We start from the raw sequence: 27683 nt of genomic DNA, 5'->3' as shown, positions 1-27683 counted from the left end.
AAAATCATTGACTCATTATTTGATTGACTTATTTTCATCTTGGTTATCCTGAGATAAAATATTAAAGAAAAAAAGAAAAACAATTGAATCGTTAATTGCTAATAAAATATTACAATTATAATCGTTGCAATTATTAATTGAATGAAATATCGTCCAACATCGATTGTATATCACTTTAGCCTTAATCGAGAAGTAAAAATTATCGTTGGTATTTTTCAGCAATGTATACAAAATTTATACATATTTATAATATAATACTTGGTCTGATATGTTGGTAAAAAGGGGGGAAGGGATGAAAACTGTCGTACGTGCAACAATTTTGGAACGAGATTCGAGTGGTAAACGATCTCGTCCTTCAATAACACATCAGAAAAATGTTTATCGGTTTTTTCTGTTTGGATACTCAAACTATTCATCGATTTAACGATGATCTTTCTGTGGACATGTTGAAGCGATCGCGTCTAAAAATCTATGAATGTACATAACATTTAAAATACAAATTTATCTTCGAATAAATAAATAAAAATAAGAAAATTTTAAACATTAAAAAATGGAAGAGAAAAAAATAGGTCATACATAATATTCATATTAATCCTTTTTAGTGTGTCCTTGTCTTTTCCAACTTTGGATTTTACCCTGTCGGCTTGATTTTATTAAAGTCGATATAACCGCGATCTTAAAAAATATATTTAATAATTATAACCTATATATATAATAAAATTCATGTCTGTATGTATTTATATATAATAATAATTATAATTAATATATGTATATATATATATATATATATATATATATATATATATATCTGTGTGTATATATATATGTACATAATTATAATTATAATTAATGACTTTCCAAAGTTCAAAAAGACAATTCAAATAACGAACAGTTAAAGTTTTTTCAAGTGTTCGTTTATAGCACCTTCAATAATAATTCAATTAATATTTCTTGAGAGATCGAATATAATATAATACCTATGTTTCTTTCGTTAATAATCTTTTTTCATTTCTACAATCCTTCATAAAGCACAAATAAATGCATCTGAATGTTTGAGACGTTAGAATGCTCTTTTATATAAACTACAAACATCGTTTAAAAGCTTTTTTTTCTTCTTTTTTTTGGTCGTTTACAATTCTCAATATTCTTGAATTTTTTTTCGAAGCTTATTTCAGATTCTTTCAATCTTTTCATACAAAACGCACACAACAATAAAGAAATATAACGATGAGAGTATATGACGTTCGAAAAGAATCAGATTCTGAGTTTTGTAATACCATTTAATTGGGAAGAGCTCTCTATAAATGATTAATATCGATATTATAATAGCTGTAAAAAATAGCTTTCTAATAAAATACTCTTATAAAATAACAATGATAATAATGATAATGATAATAATAATAAGAATATTAATATTAATCATTGTTAACTTTGGAATGCCGTTCGTTTTGTTTTTCTTTTCTTTCATTCATACGTAATATAAAGCTATGCTTTTAATCTAAAATTTACATGAATGTGCCAGTCTAAAACGAGTGTATATTCTTTCTCTTTCTCTTTCTCTCTCTCTCTCTTTCTCTTTCTCTCTCTCTCTCTCTCTCTCTTTCTCTCTTTCTCTCTCTCTCTCTCCCTTCCCCCTCCCCTCTCTGTTTCTTTCTTTCTTTTATAATCACTAGAGAGAGTCTTATAAAAAAGAAAGAAAAAGAAGAGTGCACAATATTCGTTATCTTTTTACATCAGTTACATTAATTGTTCAAACTCGATTTGCTCGTATTTTCTCGAATTTAAAAGGAAATTTTCACAGATCTAGACACGCTCTAGAATCTATCAGCAAGTATAAATAAGTCGAATTTTTATTATTAAGTACGAAAACAGTTAAACACAGGCTCAATCACAGTGCAACTAATGTTTACTCAACCTTTCTTCATTCTAGACTCGATGAAATCGTTATAAATGCAATTCGTTAATTTCTCTTTCTTTTCTTTCTTTCTTTCGGTTTTTTTTCTATATACAAAGATTATCACGTTCTATATTTTTCACTTTTTTTTTTATAAATCAGCCTATGTATAACTCATTAGTAATAATACTTATGATAATATAATATTAAAGACGATCTTAATAGTAACAGTAATAATAATAATAATAATAACAATAATAATAATAATAATAATTATTATAATAATAATAATAATAATAATAATAATAATAATAATAATAATAATAATAGTAATAATAATAATAATAATAATAATAATAATAATAATAATAATAATAATGGGGTCATAATATTAATATTATAATATATAACATAATTATCAAGAAAATTATTTGGACACAGTAGAATCGTATATGGAAAAAAAATCACTAAATATATTAATAATTCTGTTTTTCCCAATTTTGCTCTCTCTCTCTCTCTCTCTCTTTCTCTTTCTCTCTCTCTCTCCCTCTCTCTCTATCTTTCTCTCTTTCAAATTAATAATGGGAGCCATAAAAACTACTCTAGAAATTTATCTTTAGGACGTATTCGATGGTCATTTGTCGTCACCAAACGATACAAATATTTACTAGTTCACTCGATAGGTATCGTTAACGACGAAATGTCATTTTCGAGGGCAAGCTTGAAAAGGAACTTTGTGATTTCGATGCCATCACTGCAAGCCATCGAAAGGATTACTATACTACTAATCTTGCAATGTATTCTCTCCTAATCATTTATGTTTTCCATTGCGATATTTTTCTTTCTATTTCTTCTTCTTCTTCTTTTTTTTCTTCTTTCTTGTTCTTCTTCTTTCTCCCTTTTGTTTTAGTACCAGTAGTAAAACTCGATGTTCATACGGAACAAAAACAAGACGATGAATCTGCAACCGAATCTTGAGCTCTTCTCGTGTAAACACTCAACAACTGGCAGTGTACCCTAATAAAAATAATTGTCATTAATTGTCATAATTATTTTCCTTTTCTCTTTTAACTTTATTCTTTTTCTTTTTTGTAATATTTCTCTTATTTATTTTCTTAATCATGATCTTTCTCATATTTTATTATTTTGACATTAAAATTGTCATTGGAATATTTTTTTCCTTTTTATTTTCTTTTTATCTTTTCTTTGATCTTTTGAAATATTTCTTTTATTTATTTAATCATAAAACTTCACGTACCTTATCTTGACATTAGAATTTTCGATCACTTCGCCATCGCAATTCCACACGCTAAGGCCTGAAGTTTTCTGTGACCTTTGAACATTGTTTTCAGTCTGCAAATGCAATGTTGGCAGGGCACGGAATGTGAATTCTCTTGCTCTATACACCTCGACGAAGGGTAAGTCGTACTATCGAAATAAATATAACGTCAACGAGATCGTGTCTTAAAATATTTTGGATATTTTTCCTTTTTTTTTCATTCAGATTTCTACGTTATTTTCGGAATGTAAATTGATTAAAGTATAAACTTACCAGAGTTTTTTGTTTGCTAGAAAGTCTCAGCAACATTCTAATATTGTTTATGAAAGACGTATGCCGAACCAAAATGACGTCGACACAACCATCGCCTATGTGACAATGTGGACTAAAACCCATTGGACTTCTTGAACAGGCGCATGAAACATTCGCACCGTTAACCATAAAAAATTTACCTTGGACCGTCAACCACCCTATAAATAAGGAATAAATAAATATGTGAAAGAAGAAAAAGCTTTATTGAAAATCATATCATATTGTTATAAAAATTTATTTTAAACCGTATCATATCATTATAAAAATCAGATATGATAACGGTTTGATCGTTTAACTGGAATCAGTATTGATTACAATAATACAATTCTTGTGTCACTTACTCGAAATTTCTTTATCAGGAATGCTATTGTGCATGTGTTGTAAACATCTTGAACAATTTTTCATACACCTTGTACTTGCCGCCGGATGACAGGGATCCGAAAGTAATTGTATTTCACCTTCATATCCTTTGTTGGCGATAATTTTTTTGAATCCTGCAAAAAAAAGCTTTTGTTATCTTCAAATAAAAAATTGCTAAATTATATAACGTTAAAAGTCAAAAAATACTGCTAGCTTGCTGTTTAGAACGAATTTCATTATCATATATCAATTTTTTTTTCTTTATCAATTTTGTAACTATTAAGAAAAAATTATAATTATGTGTTGAAGATCATTCGAAATATAACATTTTATTGCTTTTATATTTTAAATAAAAATATTCATCGATTCCAGTGTGAATTTATAAATTATTTATAAGTATCAACAGAAGCTTTCATTATATCCAAAATATAAATATTATTCTTAAAAAATATTATTCTCTCTTTTAATAACATGACATATTTAACGTTTTCTCTTCGTTCTTTCTTCCTTACCAGAATAATCGTATCTCTGAGGACCCATCCATCGAAATTTCTCGCTATCACGTATGACATCACCGAGATATCCATAGCTTAGGACACTTGCATAGAGCCTTAATAAGGAACGATTACTATGGACGGAGGAGAGATCCAATCCAGTGGTATCACCAAAAATGATATGTATTGCCGCTGTTTGCACATCGGTTGTACCTGAAAATGAAAAAAATCAGAATGAAAAAAAATATTTATAAGGTAACTATATTGTAAGATAATCTATTTATAAGATCGATAAAAAAAAAGGAAGAAAGAAAAAGAATAACCACGCGATCTTTTCTTGTTATTCCACTTTCAAAATATTTGATCGAACGCAAGTTTATTATGTTAGTAGCACGTGTATATATATGTGTATAGCTATAGGTATACATAAGTAAACAAAACAATACCATGCAAACTATAGGCCACAGTATCAGTACTCCCGCTAGGTATAACGCCTACAGGTAGAGAGGGGGATGGCAATCTTGCTTCTGGGTCGTCTGGATCGATCTGTTGTTCCTTGGCAGTTCTCAATACCAAACCATTGAAGACTTCAGCGAAGGTACCATCACCACCGATGCAGACGATCGCCTAAAAGAAAAAATTTAATATTAATTTTTCATCGACGTTTTAATTTCAAAATAATACTTTGTTAAATTATTTCGCTAATAATTTTTTGAAATATTTGTAACATTAATCAAGATATATCATAATGATAGTAGGGAATTTGGTAGTATATTATAATTATATATATTTATATATATTTAATTATAATTTATATATATTTATATAAATGTTTAAATATTATATAGAAATAGTATATAAATTGTATAATATTATAAAACAATAGGATATAAATTTTTAAATATTATACAAAAATAGATTATGAATTTAAAAATATTATTTAAAAATATAATATAAAGTAAGAAATATTATATAAAAAAAAATATAGAAATTATAGGTATAGGTATAACAAATATCATCATAAACATATTTTTAATAAAATTATTGAAAAGAAAAACATAATTTAGATAAATATCAAGGTCGATATTATATTTATCGATTGGACGTGCCTGCAAACGAACTTTTACTTTTCAACAAACTTTTCGAAAAGTATAGATATATCAAAGTTACGTTTATAGCATGACTATAGGATAATTACGTTATTGCTATGAAAAGAATAAAGAAGAAAAAGAAAGAGAGAAAGAGAGAAAAAGAAACGAAAATTACAAATCTGATGTAAATATACCGATAGAAATAGCGTGCACGTTCGTGACATTATTAAATTTTAATAAAGAACTAAAGTAGAACACAATTTGTAATGAAATCGATTTCTCATTGTTTATTCAAGTCTTACAACGTTCAAGAAGAATACACATTCTCGTGTTAAAGTTGTTTATCACGGCAGGATGAATCGAATTTCTTCGATTGATACAAACTTTTTACTTTAAACGAAATAAAAAGAAAAGAGAATTGATAAGAAACTGGTAAAACGCTATTGAGATCCTCATTTCGAACAAACAACTCCTTTTCAACCATAATGATCTTCTGGCAATTAATCGATCAATATTTCAAGCATTAGAAATGTTAATATGTAATTTTGGAATTAGTAAAAACAAGTACTGAATATAACAATGCTCATTTAGATATAAAACAAATAACAACAAAATTTTAAATATATTAGGTTTATCAACAGGAAATATAGGAATTTTTGTAAAAAATAAATACTAAATACAATAATGCTCATTTAAATATATAATGTATTTAATTTTGAATATACAATATTAGATTTATCAATGAGAAATATAGAAATGTTTGTAGAAAAGGAAAATATTGAATACGATAATGTTCACTTAGATATTTAGTTTTCAAGGTCACTTTATCAAAATTCAATTTATCGATAAGAAAAGTAGGAATTTAAAAAAAAAACTGTATGCAATAATATTCATTTAGATATAAAATGAAATATATGTCATTTTTAATGTATTCAGTTCATCAATAAGTAATGTGCGAATTTGTAAAAAAAAAAAAAAGTAATGTATATAATAATACCCATTTTTTCAGAATTTTCATTATATTAGGTTTATCAACAAAAAATGTAGGAATTTTTATAAAATAAAACAATACTGAATACAATAATGATCATTTAGATATAAAATGTATTTTCTTTTCAACATATTCAGTTTATCAATAATTATCAAACTAAAAGCACAATTTTTCTAATATTTTATATTTAAATAAACAATATAATATTCATTATTTTTTTTTGTAATTCTGATACATTACTTATTATAAATATATATGTTATAGAAATTTCATTTAATTTTTTATTCGTATATTTTTTTCTATTATTTCTCGCACGACACGATATATATTAATTTTTTATTTATTCTCCATCAATTTCATAGCAATTATCTTGATTCGATATGAAAAGTATATAACTTATGAATAATTATTCGATGATAGACTCTATAATGTCTTTAGCAACTGATATCCAATCGTAATATTTAAAAAAAATGTGGGATGTAAGATTCTAACGCTATTTAGTGTGGTGTATGTATGTGTGTATGTGTGTATGTGTATATGTGATAAATTAAAAGTTGATAGTAAAACAGAGTATGGTCTGTCCTTTGTGAGGTTCGTTTGTTTATAAAAGGAAGAGAGAGGACTAAGACATTAGGAGTGAGAATGAGATGAAAGTGCAGCATGAATAAAGTATGCAACAAAATAACGAATAGAACAAAGAGCAATAAAAATTATCGAACATATATGCACAAATATGAATGGGGATGAAGGCTACAGGATGTACGTGAGAAAAAGTTATTAATTAATAAAATCCTTATTAATTAAAAATAAATGAGTTAGTCTGTATCTTCCAAGTAGAGTTACGAAAAATATTCTATTAAGTTTAAATATTAGAAATATTTAAGTATAATGAAAAAGATAATTCTTTCTTTCGAATATAAAGAAACAAAAATAAATAAATTTATAGCATGAAAAATTCATTTCTTACGTGAAGGTCGCTCAAATCGGCCGTAAGCAGAGTTTCACGTATGTGTCCTGCCCTTTCAGTAATCACCATTTTCGTTTCAATACCAGCGATGGTCATCAAAGGTTGTACATCTTTTTCCCATATTTTCAACCCCTTTTTTTTACCACCTATGGGGTTCACGAATAACATCACTTTCCGCGGACGATACGTCATACCTGAACCAATAATTAAACTGTTGTTAACGTGTAGATTTTTTGAATATTAAAATATATCTATACAAATAACATCATTTTATTATAATAATTACAAAAAACAATATAATTGTTTTCAAAACAACGATCGTTATTAATATAACAATCACATTGTAAAAAATTTCTTTTTTCATTCTTGATTTTTGATGATCTAGTGTCATAACATATTTCGTAGATTTTTTTATCACTGTTGTTTTAAAATGAATCGAAATAATAATTAATATGGAAATAATTCTTCAATATAGTTACACAATACATCCGTTTTGTAACCATACAATATAGAATATAACGATTCGATGATTTATGTTTCTACAGATTAGTTCAATGATTCACAATGATTCACAAAATATTTACATATAGAACGATTCGGAAATTATAGATAATTCATTGAAAATTATTGAATCTTTTTAATCATAGTCTTTTTTTATTATTGATGAACTAATTTATAAACAAGCCACAAATAATTTAATCTATTTATTCAACATATCACGATTATCAATTTATTATATTTTATTATTATTAACTTATTTAATGAAAATTTCAATCTGCAATCATTAATTTAACGAATAATTAAATAACTAATTTAATCCTGTAGTATCGACCTTGTGTCATGAATAAAGATTGAATTGTTAATCAGTAACAATAATTAAATATTTTGCTCATAATTGTCAAACGTTAATTAAGTAACACCCAACAGTACATACGCAAAATGATAGGTGAAAAAGCAGATCAATACCGTAAAGACAAACGACGGTTCATAATTAGCGAACCCATACGATTATATAGTTTAAACATAATATCCAATGTGCAACATAAATCAATCATGTTACTCGTAAATACACCCATTATCCTCAACGACAAACGTATGGCCATTTTTTTCTTTATTTTTTTTCCCCCTATTAAACTGTACATATTCGATATTGAGAATAAAAGAAATAAATCGAGAAAAGAGAAAAATGATCAATGTTGTAAAATGTATTTTACATGTCATGCATTATGACATCATAACAAGTTAACGTGAGAAAAGTATATTTCCCTAGAACTCTTCCATTCATTAAATGATGTTACACTTCATTAAATTTATTTAATAAAACAAATCAATAGGAAATAATTTTATTTATCCAACAATCATTTAACACAAACACATATGCGTATGTACATGTATAAAATAAAACATACTTTACTATAAGGTCATAATAAGAAGCTGACGTGACAACAATATTTTCCCCTACGATAATTCGATATCTTTTTTAAAGTGGCACTACATTTAATTAATTTAATAAATCAAGTCAATAGCAAAACATTTTGTTTTAAATTACTTTGAAAGTATATATGTATGTATATACATCGTGTATATATATCATGAGATATCAAAAACTAAACAAAAATCAAATTAGAGTTGGCCTGTGAATCGAACACTAAAAGATAATAATTATAATAAGTGCATTGTAAAAGTAAACATAAGGTAGAAGTAATTACATGTGTATATTTAGAAAAATAAAAATCATGAAATGCATAGATTATAAAGCAAGAAAAAAATGGTTTCGTGCGCTACGAGATATGCTTACATAAAATGTATTCGCGTCTTCTCTAATATATTCCTCTCTCTCTTTTTTCTTTTCTACATGCGTGCAACGTCGTACGCTCAAGCCGAATAATAAACAAACGAAACGGCCGAGTATCTTTTAATATTCTTCTAACGATGAAAAGCAGAAATAAAGAGAGAGAGAGAGAGAGAGAGAGAGAGAGAGAGAGAGAGAGAGAGAGAAAAGCGGAAGAGAAAAAGAGAATAAGTAGTAAAGATGGAAATAAAGAACAAATTAAAAAGCATGTTATCGCAAGGAAACTAACTATTCATTGATGATGTAATCACGTTTAGATGATATTAAAATTTAATAGGTTAATTAAGATTCTCAGAGACATTCAATTTCACGTTCTTTTCTTTTTTACCAGTCTCTTATTTTCTTGATTGTTCGCAACACAGAATGGTAATTAAAAAAAAAAGAAAAAACAAGCAGTCAAGCTATCGATAGTCTGGCAAGTCAGCCTTTTAAAATCGACTTTGACAACAATTATCTTTATATCCGATTAATAATCGTCCTTGACATTCGTTATTCCAAGAAAAGTCACGTTCCTACTCTCCTTCCTTTTTATCTTTTTTAAAACGTTTGTTTTAAAATTATACAGGTAAAAAGTTTCACAATTTTTATTACCAATGGAAATTTTCGAAACCTTGTATCATATTTTTTTTTTCATTTGGCAAACTTTTAATTTAATCAAAAATTTGTCTAAAGAAATCGTGAAACATATGTAATCAATCAAGTTACGTTTAAACATTTAATGTTAACATTTCATCGAATACATTTGATTAATCCATAAGAAGAAAGAAAAAATGTTGTTTCATATTTCGAAATTGATTAGATGTAAATTGATTCTTCTTTTTAATTTCTCTCCCTCTCTCTCTCTTTCTCTGGGTGTATTTATCTCTTTTTATTATTGAGATACTCACCTAAAAGATAATTTCGAATGGTTTTCACCCAAGAAGCAATCTGCCGAGGGTCAGTATGGCTCATAGTAACACTGTGATGACTCCATTTGTTTTTCGATCCTCTCACGGCATAATGCAAAATGAAATTCGTTGGGCATACTATCGGCGACGTGGGCGAGGTTGACGCTTGTTTTTCCTTGACATTAACGCCATGAATCCAATCATCTCCGTAACGTACCGCCAGAACGTCCGTCATTGGAAGCGACCATCTTGCTGAGAAAATAAATTTCATATAATTTTTAGAGAAAAATTTATCGCCTCAAGAAACATACGATGATCGATGATGTTAACAAATTGAAACTAATTAACGATTAAATTTAATGAAATAAAGAAATTACTATAATTTCGTTGTGTTTTTAATATCCCCGCAAGAAATAATATAATGATTAACCTTATTTTATAATTGTTGTAATGATTGATCATAATTTTATTTCACTTTTATATTTAAAAAAAAATAATATAACAATTAAATTTTTATAAGCTATATAATTTCATTCTCTTTTATTCATATCCTTGAAAAAAAAATATAAATATAAAAAACGAACGTTATAACACATGTGTCTTATCTATAAGTATGTACATATTTTTTAATCGATTTCCTTGAAAACGGTTATGAAAGCGAATGATTAATATCGCTGATTTTATTCCCGATGATTAGATTAGTCTTAACAATATCAGCCGATTGTTAAATAACGATTCTTAGATGCAGAAACGAAAAGAAATAAATTTATTTAGAAGTACTTGCGTACTTATGAGTTGGGATACATCTGTATCTACAGATGTATATATACAAACTCCATAAATTTTAATAAATGTTAAAAGAAAACATCCATGATTATGTATTGGTATAAATAAAAATATAGTTATACAGGCGGATCGAGTAATAAAAGGCAATCGACATATATATATGAACATAAAAATTTCCGATATTTGATTTCTCATTTAAGTTAAATGTATATAACAAGGGAGATTAGAATATCATTATAGTCAGGTTTAAAGTAAATAACGATAAATAAAAACATAAAAAGAAAAAGAAAATAACTCTTTATATATATATCAAAATTATATGTAAATATTGATATATGTCATATAAGCTACGATATATATATATATATATATATATAATATATATATATATAAATATATCATAGCGATAACTTACGATATTCGATAAATAGTACACTGTTACAAGCTCTAAATGAAGAATTCGATACTTGATCCACATTTATATCCATTTTGAATTTAAGTGGATATATTTCACTTAAATGTAATAAATATTATATGTAATAAATATTTTTATATATAAAAAATGATTTGATATATACATACATATATATATCTTATTGTAAGAGTGTTCAGAGCTTTAATTTACACCTATTGTTAGTTTAGAGCATTTCTTGGTAACCAATCAGGATAAATAAAAGAAGATTTGTTTATAAACAAAGACAGGAAAAGCTTTCAAAGAACATCTGAGAGATTCAAACGTGTTGCGCAAACGCGAACTAACATTTAATTTTCGCTTTTTTATTATAAATACTTGTAAATAATCGTAAATAAATGGAGTTTCTTGTAAATCTTCGCTCCAAGTGTAACATTATAAAATATACATAATTATATCTTTATTCAATTTTTATTATATATACTTCCGATCGAAATCAAATATAGTTATTTATAGAAACGAGAGAAGGGAAAATAATCTGGGATATTGAATAACATTTGTTATCAATAAAATATCACGTTTATTCCGAAATATCAAACAATTAATAATCTCAAATTCGTAAATTAAACTGAATAGTAACAAGCGTTTTTGTTGTTCTTTTTTTCTCAAACCTTTGCATTCTTTCAAGAGAAAATAGAAAAATAGAATTGTCTTTCTTCGGGTCTATATTTTTTAATAGTGAAATAAAATAATTCAGGTCCGAATAATAGAACTGGATATAGATAGTACAGTGATTTATTTGTAGACACGATATACACATAAAATATGGATTCTATCTAAGAAAATGTCCAATCGATTTATCATTATTTATTAGACGTCAAACAAACGATGTTGTGGGTCTGCTATAGTCGTTTCACGGATCAGTGACATCTGTCAATTATGCACGTGCTGACATAACTATCGTTAAGCATTCTTTTCGTTCGTGCTACGAATACAAATCGAAATTGATATTCGACGTAATATATACGAATGTAAACAAATACGTTTGATCAAAATTCAATTTTGAACAGTTTCGCTTTTGAAATACATAAATACATATTATGTACTATCTACTTTCTCATATATTCATTTATATTTTATAAAACTAAGAAAATTTCTTTTATTTTCAGTTTATTTTTTATTCATATATTTATTTATTCATTTTTTGTTTTTTCTTTCTTTAATTAAACAAAATCTCAACATCGTTATGGGCGTAAGAGGATAAAAAAAAATGTAAATCGATCTTAATTTCCACAATAAATAAGAACTCGAAAAAAAGATTCATTATCGTCATTTCATGTTAATACATCAGAGAACGCAAATATTTCATTAAAATATTTCATCTGCACAGCGACGAAACCAGCAGCAATAACACAACAGAATGTATACGTTGCTGTGTGCAATGAGGTATATACGTCAACCGCCATTATCGTTAAAATTACTGATTTACTTTCTATCTTTAAATGAAAGCGCATTAAAGTATACCTTCATAAGTATTATAGATATCCTTATCTTTAACTATAAACTCGACATAGTTATCACGTAGAATATTAACAACTCGAATTATTTGTGATTCTATTAATGTATATATATTTCTCTTTTATCTTTTATAAAATTATTACATAATCTTTTCATTAGATTCGTTACATATGTGTCATTCCAAAAAGTAAATAAAATATAAAATAAAGAAAGTTTTCAATGGTTCTCAAGAATATTAATCAACGTAACGGAACGAAACGAGATGACGAATCTTCAGTGGTTCTCAATCTACGTTTACGTTTGAGTAGTATCAATCAATCATCATTGTTTATGACAATATCATAAATTAAAAAACACTTAGATGTAATTACAATACTTCCGTATGTATTATATGGTAAACAAGATTATTGTCGAATTATAAAGAAAACAAATGAAGAATATTATAAAAGATAAAGAGAATAAAAATTACAAATGACACTCCTAAAGCTTATATGATACCAATGCATATTTAAAAGTATATATGTTCTAATTTATATAGATATATTATGTATGTATACACATGCGTAACATATATACATAGATATGAGTACACAAACAAGAGAAGAAAATGTGGGTCAACTATTGCGAGCCTCTTATAACGCTTTATAGTATGAATACGTGCTATTATAAACGTTATAGTTAATTCAACGGACATTCCAATGAAAAAAAAGAACAAGTTTCCTTCGATACGATTTTATTGGATAGAGTCTTCTTACGCATGTGTTTTTGTATCGATTATAATATGCAGGAACGACTATGAGGGACAGAATAAAAGAAAAAAGAGAAAGAGAGAAAAAATATTTCAATCAATGTTGCGTAGGTTCAATCAGAAATGCAAATCGATGCAAAAATATATATTGAATGCCAAGAAAAAAAAAAAGAAAGAAAATAAAACGTACAGTAATCGTTAAATTTAGTTTTAAAAAAGTGGATAAAATGAGTAATAAATGTACGTCAACAGAGTGAGCAAATATTTTTATAATGCTAATGTAATTCAAATGACAATACATATGATAATTAAAAATACTTAGCATTTGGATAACTTTATGTGCTATCTGATATAAAAGCAAATATTCTTTTTCTTTAATTTCTCTTTTTTATCATCAATTTATAGTATAGTATGTAGATATGTCATTTTTTGGACATTCTGAACATACAAAGACAATGTCGTAGATGTTATTTAAACAATTTATATCGTGACAAAATGACGTCAATCATTATATAAAATTATATTCTTTTTTGTATTTCTTTTTGCTTTCTTTTTGCTTTTTTGTATTTTTTTCTATTTTTTCTTTTTCTTTTGATTATAATTTACACGTCGCATAATATTTTAACTACATTTATTATTCGTTAACATTTTAATGAATAATAATCAAGATGGTAAAGAAGGCCGTAACAACTAGTTTCCTTGTAAAGAAACAAGACAGCCTTTCGCTCTCGAAATCCTTCAATGAATCGGCTATTTCCTTTGGGTCATACGTTCCATTCCTAACTACCTGTCCTTTCACATATCAAATAGCTATCGTCCCCTTGTTGATTTAATTTCTCTGAGAGAAGTATACTGTGTTAATAAAAATGTGTGACAAAAAATCTATTTAATTTTAAAATCACGATCCAAACATTTTGTATTTTCCTTGAAAAAATAAAAAAGAAAAAATAAAAATAAAAAAAATAAAAAAAGTAATTTCAATATTCGTTATCATTGAGATTTAAAACAAAAAGAAAAACAAAAAATTTGAAGTCTAATAAATAATAATTTATTATTTGACTGATTTTATATTCGCAAAAGAGGAAGTTCAGTCGATTTCAAGCACCCAACGACCTCGGCCCCTATATACAAGCAACATATATTTACGCATACATACATACATATATATATATACACATACATACACATAGATAGGTATAAATCCTCTTACAATACGACCTTGGATCGTAAAGATCTCCGAACAATGTGAACAACCTTAGAAGGAAATGACGAATTTATTAATACATTTGTAGGTATCTAGTTAATATAATAAACACTATCGTTTAGAAACTTGAAATAAATATGGATTTTGTTGCTTTTTTGAATGATTCTCGAAATGTGAATCAACAATTCGTATGACAAGAGACTCGCTATGACGTGAGTAAGCAAGTCTCACAGTCCACGTTTCTTTCCGTGTTACGTGAGGATAATACCGAGCGATAAGTTTGACCTCAACAACAAAAAACCTAGAAAGGTTGACACACCTTTCATAAATGCAAATGTTTCATTATGTTATGTATATTTCCATTAAAATCTTGCTAATTAAATGTTGTTTGCCTTATACAATTCTTTTTTATTTCTTTCTTTTTTCTTTTTCTTTTGTTATAGATACACAAAACTGCGGTTATTAAAAAAAATAATATATATGTATATATATATGTATATATATGGAAATTGTTTATAACAACATTGTTGTTTTATTAATTTGTTTAAATAATTTAATGTTATACCCTATGCAATTCTTACGTTTTTATTTTCTTTTCTCTTTCGTTGCAGGCAAGACATCGATTATTAAAAAAATATAAAAAAATAATAATATTAAAAAAATTAAAATGTATACAATAAATTCGGTTTATATGTATACACGCGATTTTCCTAAATATTAAAAATGCAAAAAAGAAAATGTTGCAAACGAATGTTGTATAATGTCAAAAGGTGCACGTCGTAGTGATAATTTTTTGTGATAATCTTGAAAGTTATATCAAAACCACGTATATATTTTTTAATGAAATTCTATTTTTTTATTATGTATTCTTGTAATTTACATCAAACTATTTCCAAAACACTTGTATTTTGTAGTTGTTAAGTTATTAAGCTTCAAATTTAGTGCCCACGGAGTTAACATTACCCGATGTAACTCACGGAGAGGTAAATTCTATCTGACTTTATGTACTTCTACTACACTACAAAAAACAATTGAATTGAACTACATCGATGCAAAATATATAAATGCATTCTTAATAATGGAACACATGTACGTAGAAACACGTTAATGCCGACTGAATGCCAATTTCAAGGATAGGAAATAATAGAAAAAGAAAGGAGACGAAAAAATTGAACAAAACAAGAAAAGATAAGCTCGTATCGAATCGGTTTTTATCGGATAGCCAAAAATATCCGAAGATAGCGACTATTTTTGGTTATTTTTGATTATTTTTGGTAACAAGGTTGTATATGAGATTGTGTCTGGTATTGCATTTGGGGTTGAGTCTAGGGTAGTATCTGACATCTGCGGCAATCTTCGACAAACTTTGCAAGAAAACTATGTTACATGTTCCGGGTTCTATGTTCTGTATACGGATGACGCGATGGTAACGTGCTTTCTATCGGATCCAACGACCCAAGTTCTAAATCCGGCCACGGGAAAAAAATGTTATTTCATAAATTCCAACGGTTCTTAATCATCCAATGCGCCGATAGTATCTTAAGCACATATTTGCACTTTTGAAAACAATCAATGATAAAATTTAGCCAGAGGAAAAAATGTTTTTCCTTTATACATCGAATCATTACACATTGTCTGAAGTAATACGAATGCTTGATATATTACTTCCATAAAAGGAAGTACGAAAATGATTTTCTTCTTCTTCTTCTTCTTCTTCTTCTTCTTCTTCTTCTTCTTCTTCTTCTTCTTCTTCTTCTTCTTCTTCTTCTTCTTCTTCTTCTTCTTCTTCTTCTTCTTCTTCTTCTTCTTCTTCTTCTTCTTCTTCTTCTTCTTCTTCTTCTTCTTCTTCTTCTTCTTCTTCTTCTTCTTCTTCTTCTTCTTCTTCTTCTTCTTCTTCTTCTTCTTCTTCTTCTTCTTCTTCTTCTTCTTCTTCTTCTTCTTCTTCTTCTTCTTCTTCTTCTTCTTCTTCTTCTTCTTCTTCTTCTTCTTCTTCTTCTTCTTCTTCTTCTTCTTCTTCTTCTTCTTCTTCTTCTTCTTCTTCTTCTTCTTCTTCTTCTTCTTCTTCTTCTTCTTCTTCTTCTTCTTCTTCTTCTTCTTCTTCTTCTTCTTCTTCTTCTTCTTCTTCTTCTTCTTCTTCTTCTTCTTCTTCTTCTTCTTCTTCTTCTTCTTCTTCTTCTTCTTCTTCTTCTTCTTCTTCTTCTTCTTCTTCTTCTTCTTCTTCTTCTTCTTCTTCTTCTTCTTCTTCTTCTTCTTCTTCTTCTTCTTCTTCTTCTTCTTCTTCTTCTTCTTCTTCTTCTTCTTCTTCTTCTTCTTCTTCTTCTTCTTCTTCTTCTTCTTCTTCTTCTTCTTCTTCTTCTTCTTCTTCTTCTTCTTCTTCTTCTTCTTCTTCTTCTTCTTCTTCTTCTTCTTCTTCTTCTTCTTCTTCTTCTTCTTCTTCTTCTTCTTCTTCTTCTTCTTCTTCTTCTTCTTCTTCTTCTTCTTCTTCTTCTTCTTCTTCTTCTTCTTCTTCTTCTTCTTCTTCTTCTTCTTCTTCTTCTTCTTCTTCTTCTTCTTCTTCTTATTATTATTATTATTATTATTATTATTATTATTATTATTATTATTATTATTATTATTATTATTATTATCTTTACTATTATTACTATTATTTTTATTATTACCATGTTACTATTATTCTTACAATTATTATTGTTATTACTATTATTAATATTATTATTATTAATATTATTATTATTAATATTATTATTATGATGATGATTATTATTATTATTAACAAACAAAAATCGGAAATACAATAAAACTCGTCTAAATTTCTGTTGAACATTGATATTGTAACAAAGTAAATAAATTTGTATGTATTATTGATTAGAAGGAAGCAGAACGATATGCAAATCGTACTCAAGGACGTAACGTGTGCACGTATCGACACATGTTTTGATGTCCACGTGACTGGACAGCCAAAGTTCTATATTTTTCAAGAGCTCGAATATCTCTTTCTTTTTTCTTTCTCTCTCTAATAAAAAATTAAATTATCCAAACAATTTATTTATTCTTCAAGAATATTTTTCTTTCTTTTTTTTTTCTTTTTTGTTTTTTATCCAATAACATCGATTTACGATAGTAATGTCATTAAATATTTTCGTATATACACATAAACAAGATCGATTATAAAGGTTATCTTTCCTACATATATCGAATAAATCATATAACACGAATATCTTTATTTATATTTAAATAAAAACTATGGAAAGGTTATTTGACTTTGAAGAGAAGTTGTTATAAATAATAATAATACTTCAGGAAAAAAAACGAGAGAGAGAGAGAGAGATTCATAATAAGTTAGATGATTCATTAATATAAAGATTACATATACATACATACATATATACATGCATAAAATACTAAAAATACTGAAGTTTTCTGAATAAAAGTATAAAAAAATCATTATTTATTGTATCATTATATGTACAACTTTACTTTTGATCAATATAGATATCATAAAAATATACGAGGAAAATTATATTACAAAATGGAAAACACTCTCCTTAAATGAAACTTAACCTCTAAGGAGTCATTTTAAAATTATATAAAATATACGAGAGAAAAAGAAAGAAAAAGAGAGAGAAAGATAAAAAAGAACACATTAATCTTTCCCTTCTTTAAAAGATAGAAAAATCCAAAAAGAAAGAAAACTAAATAAAAGCTCATAAAGTTAAATAATCGTTTCGAAAGTATAACAAAAGAAAAGAAAATGGGACTGTGATAATGTCATTATAACTATAATTTCAATGGACAACTACCGCTCTTCTTCCTAACAGTGTCATACAAATGAAAGGACAAGGTCAAGCATCGTAGCATTTTCTCGATACGACCCACTTCCACCATTCCTTTCATTCAGGAACGGTTGTCGCGCGAACGTTCGAAATACGAACTTTCATTTAACAATTCTTCGATCTAATCATTTATCCGAAAAAAATTTCGAGCTTATGAAACAAATAATTCAGTCGTAAATCGAACGAAAGTGACGTATCTAATCAAAAACTTAGTCTTTATTTTGATATCTCTTAATCTCGAATATCTTAATTTACGAAACTCCATTTCGAAAACTCCAAACTCTTGTCTTATCTCTCGTAAATTAATCTCCGACATCAAGTTGAATAGAATATTGTAATTGATTTCGATAAGAAAAATAAAATAAAAGAAGATATATTGGATATTCTCGAGCTTAAGGATTATCAATGTTTTTTCTTTTATAATGTTCTATATTTTATTTTTTCCCGAAAATATAATATATACGCAAAAAAAAAACTAGTATTGTAGATCCAAAAAGATCTTAAACTTTTGTAAACACACAAAAATCGCAAAATCAATTATCTAGTAGAAAGAGGAAAAAATGTGTATTTATATGCGCATCTTTCTGTTTCAAGGTCAACGAAGAGAGTACAAAAAGGATATTAGAAGCAATGCGTCCTCCACCCCCCCCCCCAAAAGAAAGAAAGAAAGAAAGAAAGAAAGAAAGAAAGGAAGGAAGAAAGGAAGAAAGAAAGAAAGAAAGAAAGAAAGAAAGAAAGAAAGAAAGAAAGAAAGAAAAAGAAAAAAGGAGAAGAAAAAAGAAAGCTGAAAACAATAATGTTCGGAAATAGAAATATTTCACTAAGTTAATAGAGTAGAAAGGCACGTGGTGACACTTTGAAAGTATGTATGTCCACGTTTGTTTGTTTTTAATGCGTCGCAATAAATAAAACGCGTTTCGTTTCTGACTTACTATAAGGTGGTCTTTCCGTTTCCCAGATGAGGATGCCACGATGAAAATACACACGACACCTCTTCTTCTTCACGATGAAAGTGTTTAAAAGCACCGATTTGGATGAGTGGTCTGCTGTGTCTTGCATTTTTTCCGTTTGAACTTATCTCTTTGTCTATAATCTTTATCTATCTTACACTCTCTCTCTCACTCTCTCCCTCTTTTTCTCTTCTCTCTCTCTCTCTCTCTCTCTCTCTCTCTCTCTCTCTCTCTTTATCTATCTATATCTACCTTTCTCTTTAATCAGAGAAAGAGACAGAAAGAAAAAGTTTCAGAGGCTGGAACACACAACGACGACGCAATGACGAAGACGACGAAAAAAAATAAGAATAAGAATAAGAAGGAGCACGGAAACAACATGAGCTTCTCAACGAGAATAAGGCGACATCATTCCGCTGTGCGATCGATCCGCACAAACACCTAGCGAGGCCGGCCGTGCTTACGAAGAGCCACCGTTGCAAAATGGAAAGAGAAAAGAAGGAGGGAGAAAGAGAAAAAGAAAGAGAGAGAGAGAACTAAAGAGACTGTCGAAAATCGCGAAGGCGTCGTGCGAAAACTAGGTCGGAAGACAAACGCACGAGAATGCAGCCTTTCGCGCACACCGTTTCGCAGTACTCTACCGCACGATTGCGCTCAAGTACAACAAGAGCAGTCCACCACACACTCCCAACGTAGCGTTACTTTTCCTATTGCTACTGATATTACTACTACTACTCTGCTACTGCTGTTACTACTGCTGCTGCTGCTGCTGCTACTGCCGCTACGGCGGCGAATACTCGACTGGCTTTATCCTTCTTTGCCTTTCGCGATACGTAAGCAGCACTTTAGAAAAATATAAACGGTGACACTGGACGTTGACGATGGATTCAAAGAATCTTCGAATAAGGAAAAAGGAATAGAGTTCTAAGGATCATTTTATCCAAATGTGAAAAAAGGAAACTGAGTAACGATGATCCTTCGGTAGATATCAATTTTTTCGATTTAGAGATTTTTTTTAGAAGGATAAAATAATTAATTGATATTATTTTATGTAGGAAAAGAAAGAGAAAGAGAGAAAACAAATATATATATATATATATATATATGTATATATATATTTATTATATATCATCTATATATATTTTATATATATATATTATTTATTATATATGCATATATATACATATACATATATATATGCATATATTAAACAAAGCTGTTTAAATATTTATAATTTTGTAGTGTAAAAAATATTTTTCTACCTTATCGACTGATCTTATGTTGATAAGCATCAATTACAAAAGATCTTATACTTTTCGATTTACTTTACTCTTATCGGTAAGGTAGATTTCGTATGAAAAAAGTTTCCATGCTTAACGCCAATAGTATCTATGTATAGATAATTATACTTTGAATATTTTCTTCATTGCTGTCGGCGTGATATCGACTGTTCGATGTTTCTTTTTTATTGTTTTTCTTTTATTTTTAATATACTTCGTAAATTACATAGCTAAAATATTTGTAAATTAAAAACTAAAATATTGCGAATCCACGTTGCGTGATAGAAATATCAATCGAAAGTATACGATTTAGCAATTTCAGAAGAATACCGAATGGGAAGCTTTTACACGTATATATACTTTGTTCTTCTTCGTGCAGTTACTTCGTTGAAATGACTAACAATAGAATTAAACTATCAAGCTATAACGAATTCGTTCAGTCAAAAATAAATGTAAATTACTTCTTATATTGTTCAATAAAATTAATTAGTATTAGACATTTAATTTGCTTGTTTAAGCACCGATTTTCGAACTATCCGATGTAAGTATGTTAATGAAAGAGAATTCCTTTTAACGTGTTGGATTGATTGTAAATAATCTCCGACATGATGGAAAGATCTCTTGGAACTCTGCATGAACAGAGTGTTATCGCCATTTTGCGCGGGAAACATTGCAAAGGAAGAGAGAGCGAGAGAGAGCGAGAGAGAGAGAGAGAGACAAGTTCTACGATCGCTTGGCGAACGAGCAGCATTCCAAGACGACCATCGCCCGCATAGTGCACTCTGCCAACGACAGTTCGGCAATGAATATCGTAATCGTATTAAGGTGACTAAATTAAAAAGTAAGTTAAACGTATCTTTTATGGCTTTTTTATAAAGGAAACGTTTAACAAGAAAAAAATTGTTATTAGCATGGAATGTTGCATGAAACAAAAAAGAAAGAAGAAAAAAAAAAGAACAATCAGACTAATCTTTTCTTTATCAATATTGACAAAACCGAGTTTATTCGAATACTAATCATTTTATAGTTTATGTTACGGCTCGAAAACAAATGGGATCAAAAAAAAATAAAAAACGCAGAAAAATTTTCATTATTGAGAACCACTGTCAAAGACGTCGGACTTGTAATTGGCATGATATTCATAAGAGAAATGAAAGTATCAGTTATGACGATAAAAAAAATGTGAGCTTATTAGCATTTTTGGTAAATGACACTTGAGCCTACGTAAATTAATTCCGGTATATAAAATCTTATAAATTTATCAGTTCATAACAAATGTAATCGACCGGGGTTACTCATATATCTGAATACGAATCAGCAATCGTAACGTATAAGAATAGCTTACGTTTACATGTTTCGTATTTTTTCTAGTCTCAAATCAGCATCTGTATCAATAAGTACATAAACATTTTTATAAATCAAAAAAAGAAAATCTTTATCTTATTATAATCGTAAAGATTACATTTGGAATATGATCAGAATAATTTCATACTGTATGGATCCTCTTTAATCTATTATGTCGCGGGTTATTAATTAATCGAAATTAAATGAAACGAAATTGAAATTAAAAATATTTCTGTGCTTTCAATAAAAAAATATTTATCATAAAATCAAGCGTCTTTCTCTAAATTCGACCGTCATCGGTCGAACTTTAGATGAGTGAAGCATATATAAGAAGGAAAGAGAGAAACACCGTCAAGAATATTGTTTAAAATGAAGCGTGAGGAGGCTTTGTTACAGTGGCGAAACGATACTTTAGATACGGACCTGAAGGATCGTTGATTAATACGCATGCGCCAATTCGAAAGGACCAATCAGAAAGGTGTAACGCCACGGTAGGGGCATCGTGGGGGCTCACGGTGGCCTTGCGCGTTCTCTCAGCTCCGTGAACGTTGGAGGCGCGTCCATTTTGTCGACGCGTACGATCCCGGTTAGTCGACGCCGGTGTAGAGTATAATTCACGTTCGATGTGAGTTCACAGCCACGGGGCGGTTATAGTCGTGTAGGGTCAATCGCGAGCAGTGGCTGTCTGTCGGCGGCGTACCGTATCATATAATTTACGTCTTTCGATTCGTTGAATAAGTCTGTTTGTAAACGTGTGTGAGAACTCTGTAGAAGGGCAATCGTTTAGAAGATTATCAAGGAAAACTCGAAAACCTAATAGACCTATCAAGAGATTTTTTTTTCTTTTCCGTCTATCGCGTCTTCTTTCGAGATTTTGGGACAAGATGGCGGAGATACAGGGAACCCCGGTAGCTCAGGACGCCCTGTCCGTCGTACAGCTGGAACTTGGTGGTAATCCAAATGCCTTGGCGTTGCGCAGGCCGTTCGACCCGGTGGCACATGATCTCGATGCGACCTTCCGCTTAACGCGGTTCGCCGACCTAAAAGGATGAGGGTGTAAAGTCCCTCAGGAGGTTCTTGGGAAACTCCTAGAGGGACTACAGGCCGACGATAATGCCGCACAGGATCATGAACATGCCCACTTTATGCATATGGCCATTCCGCGCATCGGTGAGTTATGCTTATGCGTAATTAAACACACGCGAGCACGCGCCCGCGCTATGTGCACTTATGAATACACGCGGCTGAACATGATTGTGTAAGAGTTGCATTTCTATGAAGATGTGCCTCTTTTTTTTTTTTTCATTCTACATCTATCTTTTTCCGTCGTCGATCATTTTATTTGCGATTTATTTCCTTTTTCAATTCCATTTATAGCGAATTTATATTCGGTCTTATCGATTCTTACTTTTCTACGTTGAATTCGTATTTTCGTATTTTATTATCATTAATTATTTAAGAATATTAAATATAAAAAATTTTATTCCAATCTAAAGGAAAAATAACTTCGACTGTCGTAGAAATTTCGAAAATTCGCATTAAGGGATCGATCGTAATAGGAAAATTCCATTGTATAGAAAGGGTTGGGGGGACAAGTATGTTCGATCCAGCCCTATTTAATATGGCGGCCAATACAACCACATCTCCCGCCTCTTTTCTCCCACGCTACCGGAAGTACAGATGTTCTCAACTTTTTTGTATGAATTATTGGCGCGATAAATATACTGAATATTATAAAATGTTATGTGACATAATAAGTACGAGTCATATCTTGAAATATTGTTTATAATGATTCCTATAACTTTGCGCGTCATTCTTTTAGTTAATAAACTGACTATTTCTAGAATCCCTGCTAATACAATGAAATAAATTATGTATAAAGTACTCTAAAGAACAGCGAGTAGAAAAATGTTTAAAGATTTTCCATACTGATATGCATTTAATTGGCACTCCAATCTATGTATCAACTCTCTTACAAGTATATCTTTTCTTTATGATTTTATTTTGGTTTGTGAAATTGTTCCTAATTCATTATATTTATTGTTTCAGGCATTGGTATGGATTCTTCCGTAACTCCTTTAAGACATGGTGGACTAAGCTTGGTACAAACGACAGATTTTTTCTACCCACTAGTCGATGATCCCTATATGATGGGTAAGACATACATCAATACGAGTAACATGGAACTCCTTGATTTATGTTTATAATTATGTCTTATGACATACTTAAATTTTATTTTACATTCTAGGAATATTGTTTTGTAGTTTCTTTTATCATTGTTATTGGAGTATTTTTGCAGGAAAAATTGCATGCGCCAATGTCATCAGTGATTTATATGCCATGGGAGTCACTGAATGTGACAATATGTTAATGTTGTTGGGTGTCAGTACAAAAATGACAGAAAAAGAGCGTGACGTTGTTGTTCCATTAATTATGAGAGGTTTTAAAGATTCAGCATTGGAAGCTGGAACGACTGTTACTGGTGGTCAAACAGTTGTTAATCCTTGGTGTACAATAGGTGGTGTTGCTTCTACCGTTTGTCAACCAAACGAATATATTGTGTATGTTTAGAACTTTTCATTGCGATGATTATATTTTTATAGTATTCATTTTAACGAAAAGATGAAGCAATACAAATAATATTGAAAGATCTTTTATGACAAAAATTATAAGCATATAAAATATGTAGACCAGATAATGCAGTGGTTGGCGATGTACTTGTGTTAACAAAACCTCTTGGTACGCAAGTTGCTGTAAATGCGCATCAATGGCTGGACCAACCTGATCGTTGGAATAGAATTAAACTTGTTGTTAGTGAAGATGATGTAAGGAAAGCTTATCAACGAGCAATGGATAGTATGGCTCGATTAAACAGAATAGGTATATTACGAGAAAAATATATTTCATTATATCATGTTATATACGATATATGTGTGTTTGTGTATATACACATATGTACTTTGTTTAAAATATTTATGGAATAAGAATTTATCATAAATATATTTGAAATTAATTGCAGCTGCGAGATTAATGCATAAATATAATGCACATGGAGCAACGGACGTTACAGGCTTTGGCCTTTTAGGACATGCACAAAACCTCGCAAAACACCAGAAAAATGAAGTCTCCTTCGTTATCCATAACTTACCTGTTATTGCGAAGATGGCAGCGGTAGCTAAAGCTTGCGGTAACATGTTCCAATTACTTCAAGGACATTCTGCTGAAACAAGCGGCGGGCTTCTTATATGCCTTCCTCGAGAACAGGTTTTTATATAGAATTTCTCGTATACCTGCTAATACAGTAGAGTATTTATTTTTCATTTAATACTCTAAAGAAAAGCAGGTAGATAAACATTTAGAGATACCCATGCTGATTTGCTATTGTAGCATTTTAGTGTTGTCAATTCTCTTACAATTTAAATCATAATTTTTGCTTAAATAGTAAGTCATATTTATTGACTTATCGTGACCTTTATTTTTTCTTTTATTAGGCGGCTGCATATTGCAAAGATATAGAGAAACAAGAGGGTTATCAAGCGTGGATAATTGGTATTGTGGAAAAAGGAAATCGTACTGCTAGAATAATCGATAAACCTCGAGTAATCGAGGTACCAGCCAAGGAAAAGGATGGAGAGCTCTGGTAAAATAGCCGAAGATTCTCATTCGTTCTTTCTATACATTTATATATTTAGATAGCACACTGGAACACGCGACATACAATTAATAACACAATCGAATTACACGTGCAGGATTTAAGAAATCTAAGCCTCCAATTTATTCAATTTATTTCACTTTTGCTTTTGCTTGACAAAAATATTATCTCGTTACGATAATAGCATTTTACAAATATTTTTTTTTTCTCCATAAATCATAGTTTCTTTTTATAACGCAATGAAGCAAAGCTTTCTTCAAATTTTTGTTTTAAATAAAAGTCGACCAAATGTTTCAATAAATAACATTTTAAGACTTATTATTAATATTTGCGTAGAAAATAATGAATTAATTTTAAATTGGATTATTATGAAAGTAAAAAAAGACAAACTAAGGACAAAAGAGGACGCATCTTTGCTATGATTAGTTTACATTTAAGTACACATAAATAAGTATAGCTTAAGGTAGCACTAGACTAACTATGCTTTTATTGCATTTGATCAAACTGGCAATATATTGAATGAAAAGAAAGAGGAATATTGAGTATTCATTAGAGAGGATTCTTAAACCACACGAATGATAAATCACGATCACAGAATGTATAGATATGTATATTTTAAGAATGATAAAATACAATAGAGACTCGATAATATAGGGTGAAAGGCTGTTGTAATGTAATTTACTTATTTTATATGATGGGATATTTAAATGGGAAATTTTATGATAATAATATCTCTCAAGCGTCGCGTTCGAGAAATTATTCAATGACCAGGTTTCAAGTTAATTATGATCCTGACATGAATAATAAATTTGAAGAAGAAGATAACTTTTTCCGTCGAGATACGGTTTAAAATCAAAACTTAAATCCTAGAGTCTCTATTGTGATGTAAGAATTTATATTCGTAGATTGTTGTACATGTTTATACGTGGCAAATTGTAAGAGAATCTTACAAAAATAGATATATAGAAAGAAGTTCGAAATGATGGGACATACTACTCTTGTAGCATACACAAGATGGGCTTACAAAGTTAAAGAGAGTTTATGAATAAATAAGTATGCCCAATTCATACATATATGGTGTTTTTAACGCAGAGACGTGCAAACTTTTTGTCGGAGAAGAATAGATATGGTTCCCATTACTGTTATTCGATTGGTCTTTACTCAAAATATGTTTACCCAGCGTTTTCAAATATTATCATGAGCAATATAATGAGAGTGAATAAACGCTGGAGGGAGAATGTTGGTACGATGAGAGCGAAAAGAATAAAAGAAATTTTATGATGTGAAGATAAATGAGCAATTCGCTCCGCAAAGTTCGCAAGCTAACTTGAACGTCTCTATTTAAATATAAAGAGAGGAGAAATTTGTTTTCCCTCTCTCCCCACACTAACGTTCGTCCTCCTTGTTCACTAGTACTCTTATATGTATAAACTTTATTCAATAATGATGAAAAACAAATTCAAACACATATATAATATACATATATAGTATGTGAAGAGTATGAAAAGAAAGAATTTGCATCATCGAGTTAAGGAGTGACGATCGCTGTGGTGTTGGTTGAGAAAAGCGGCCTCGGAAAGGCCAATCTAACGACCTCTGTTTTAATGGATAAGGCCTTTTAATTATTGTCTCGTTATACATACACGCTTTTGATAAATTCAAAAAAAAAAAGAAGAAAAATAAAAAGAAACCGGCACAGGCCCTAACGTTGTATTACTTTTTCATATGAATAAAGTGCTACTTTGTCAATAAATTAATTGAATATTTTTGCAATACTTTCCAGATGGCAAACTTCGAAATATAATCTTATCTATTTCATTTATATTTCT

General features: G+C 29.2%; 2 protein-coding genes across 3 annotated transcripts; one reads left to right on the top strand and one right to left on the bottom strand.

Moving 5' to 3' along the window:
• Positions 1-1612: 1612 nt before the first annotated feature.
• On the bottom strand, positions 1613-20382 carry Cerk (Ceramide kinase). Of its 2 annotated transcripts, none has more exons than XM_035883869.2 (9): positions 19561-20382; positions 10128-10379; positions 7389-7582; positions 4786-4966; positions 4358-4552; positions 3827-3979; positions 3447-3643; positions 3153-3322; positions 1613-2911 (listed from the first exon to the last, which is right to left on the bottom strand). In XM_035883869.2, exons 1-9 carry the CDS (start codon positions 19685-19687, stop codon positions 2827-2829), a joined length of 1554 nt encoding a protein of 517 aa, XP_035739762.2. In that variant the 5' UTR covers positions 19688-20382; the 3' UTR covers positions 1613-2826. The 2 variants fall into 2 exon arrangements, with proteins under 2 accessions (XP_035739762.2, XP_035739780.2); XM_035883887.2 differs by having other exon boundaries at positions 10128-10375; positions 19561-19703.
• A 2364-nt stretch (positions 20383-22746) lies between these two features.
• Positions 22747-27607, top strand: Sps1 (inactive selenide, water dikinase). The gene is made up of 6 exons (XM_035883916.2): positions 22747-23372; positions 24252-24356; positions 24502-24763; positions 24892-25082; positions 25222-25466; positions 25694-27607. Exons 1-6 carry the CDS (start codon positions 23087-23089, stop codon positions 25844-25846), a joined length of 1242 nt encoding a protein of 413 aa, XP_035739809.1. The 5' UTR covers positions 22747-23086; the 3' UTR covers positions 25847-27607.
• The last annotated feature ends 76 nt before the right edge of the window (positions 27608-27683 follow it).

The sequence above is a fragment of the Vespa mandarinia genome, chromosome 8 (assembly GCF_050613455.1).
Source record: "Vespa mandarinia isolate Hongniang chromosome 8, ASM5061345v1, whole genome shotgun sequence".
Lineage (NCBI taxonomy): Eukaryota > Metazoa > Arthropoda > Insecta > Hymenoptera > Vespidae > Vespa > Vespa mandarinia.
This window is presented reverse-complemented; position numbering and strand designations above follow the sequence as displayed.

Excerpts from the sequence above, each read along its gene's own strand:
- Cerk (XM_035883869.2), bottom strand. The coding sequence starts at position 19,687 with ATGCAAGACACAGCAGACCACTCATCCAAATCGGTGCTTTTAAACACT. Across the intron at positions 10,380-19,560 it reads AACGGAAAGACCACCTTATA|CAAGATGGTCGCTTCCAATG; the intron begins GTAAGTCAGAAA and ends TTATTTTCTCAG. Across the intron at positions 4,967-7,388 it reads CCGATTTGAGCGACCTTCAC|GCGATCGTCTGCATCGGTGG; the intron begins GTAAGAAATGAA and ends TTTTTCTTTTAG.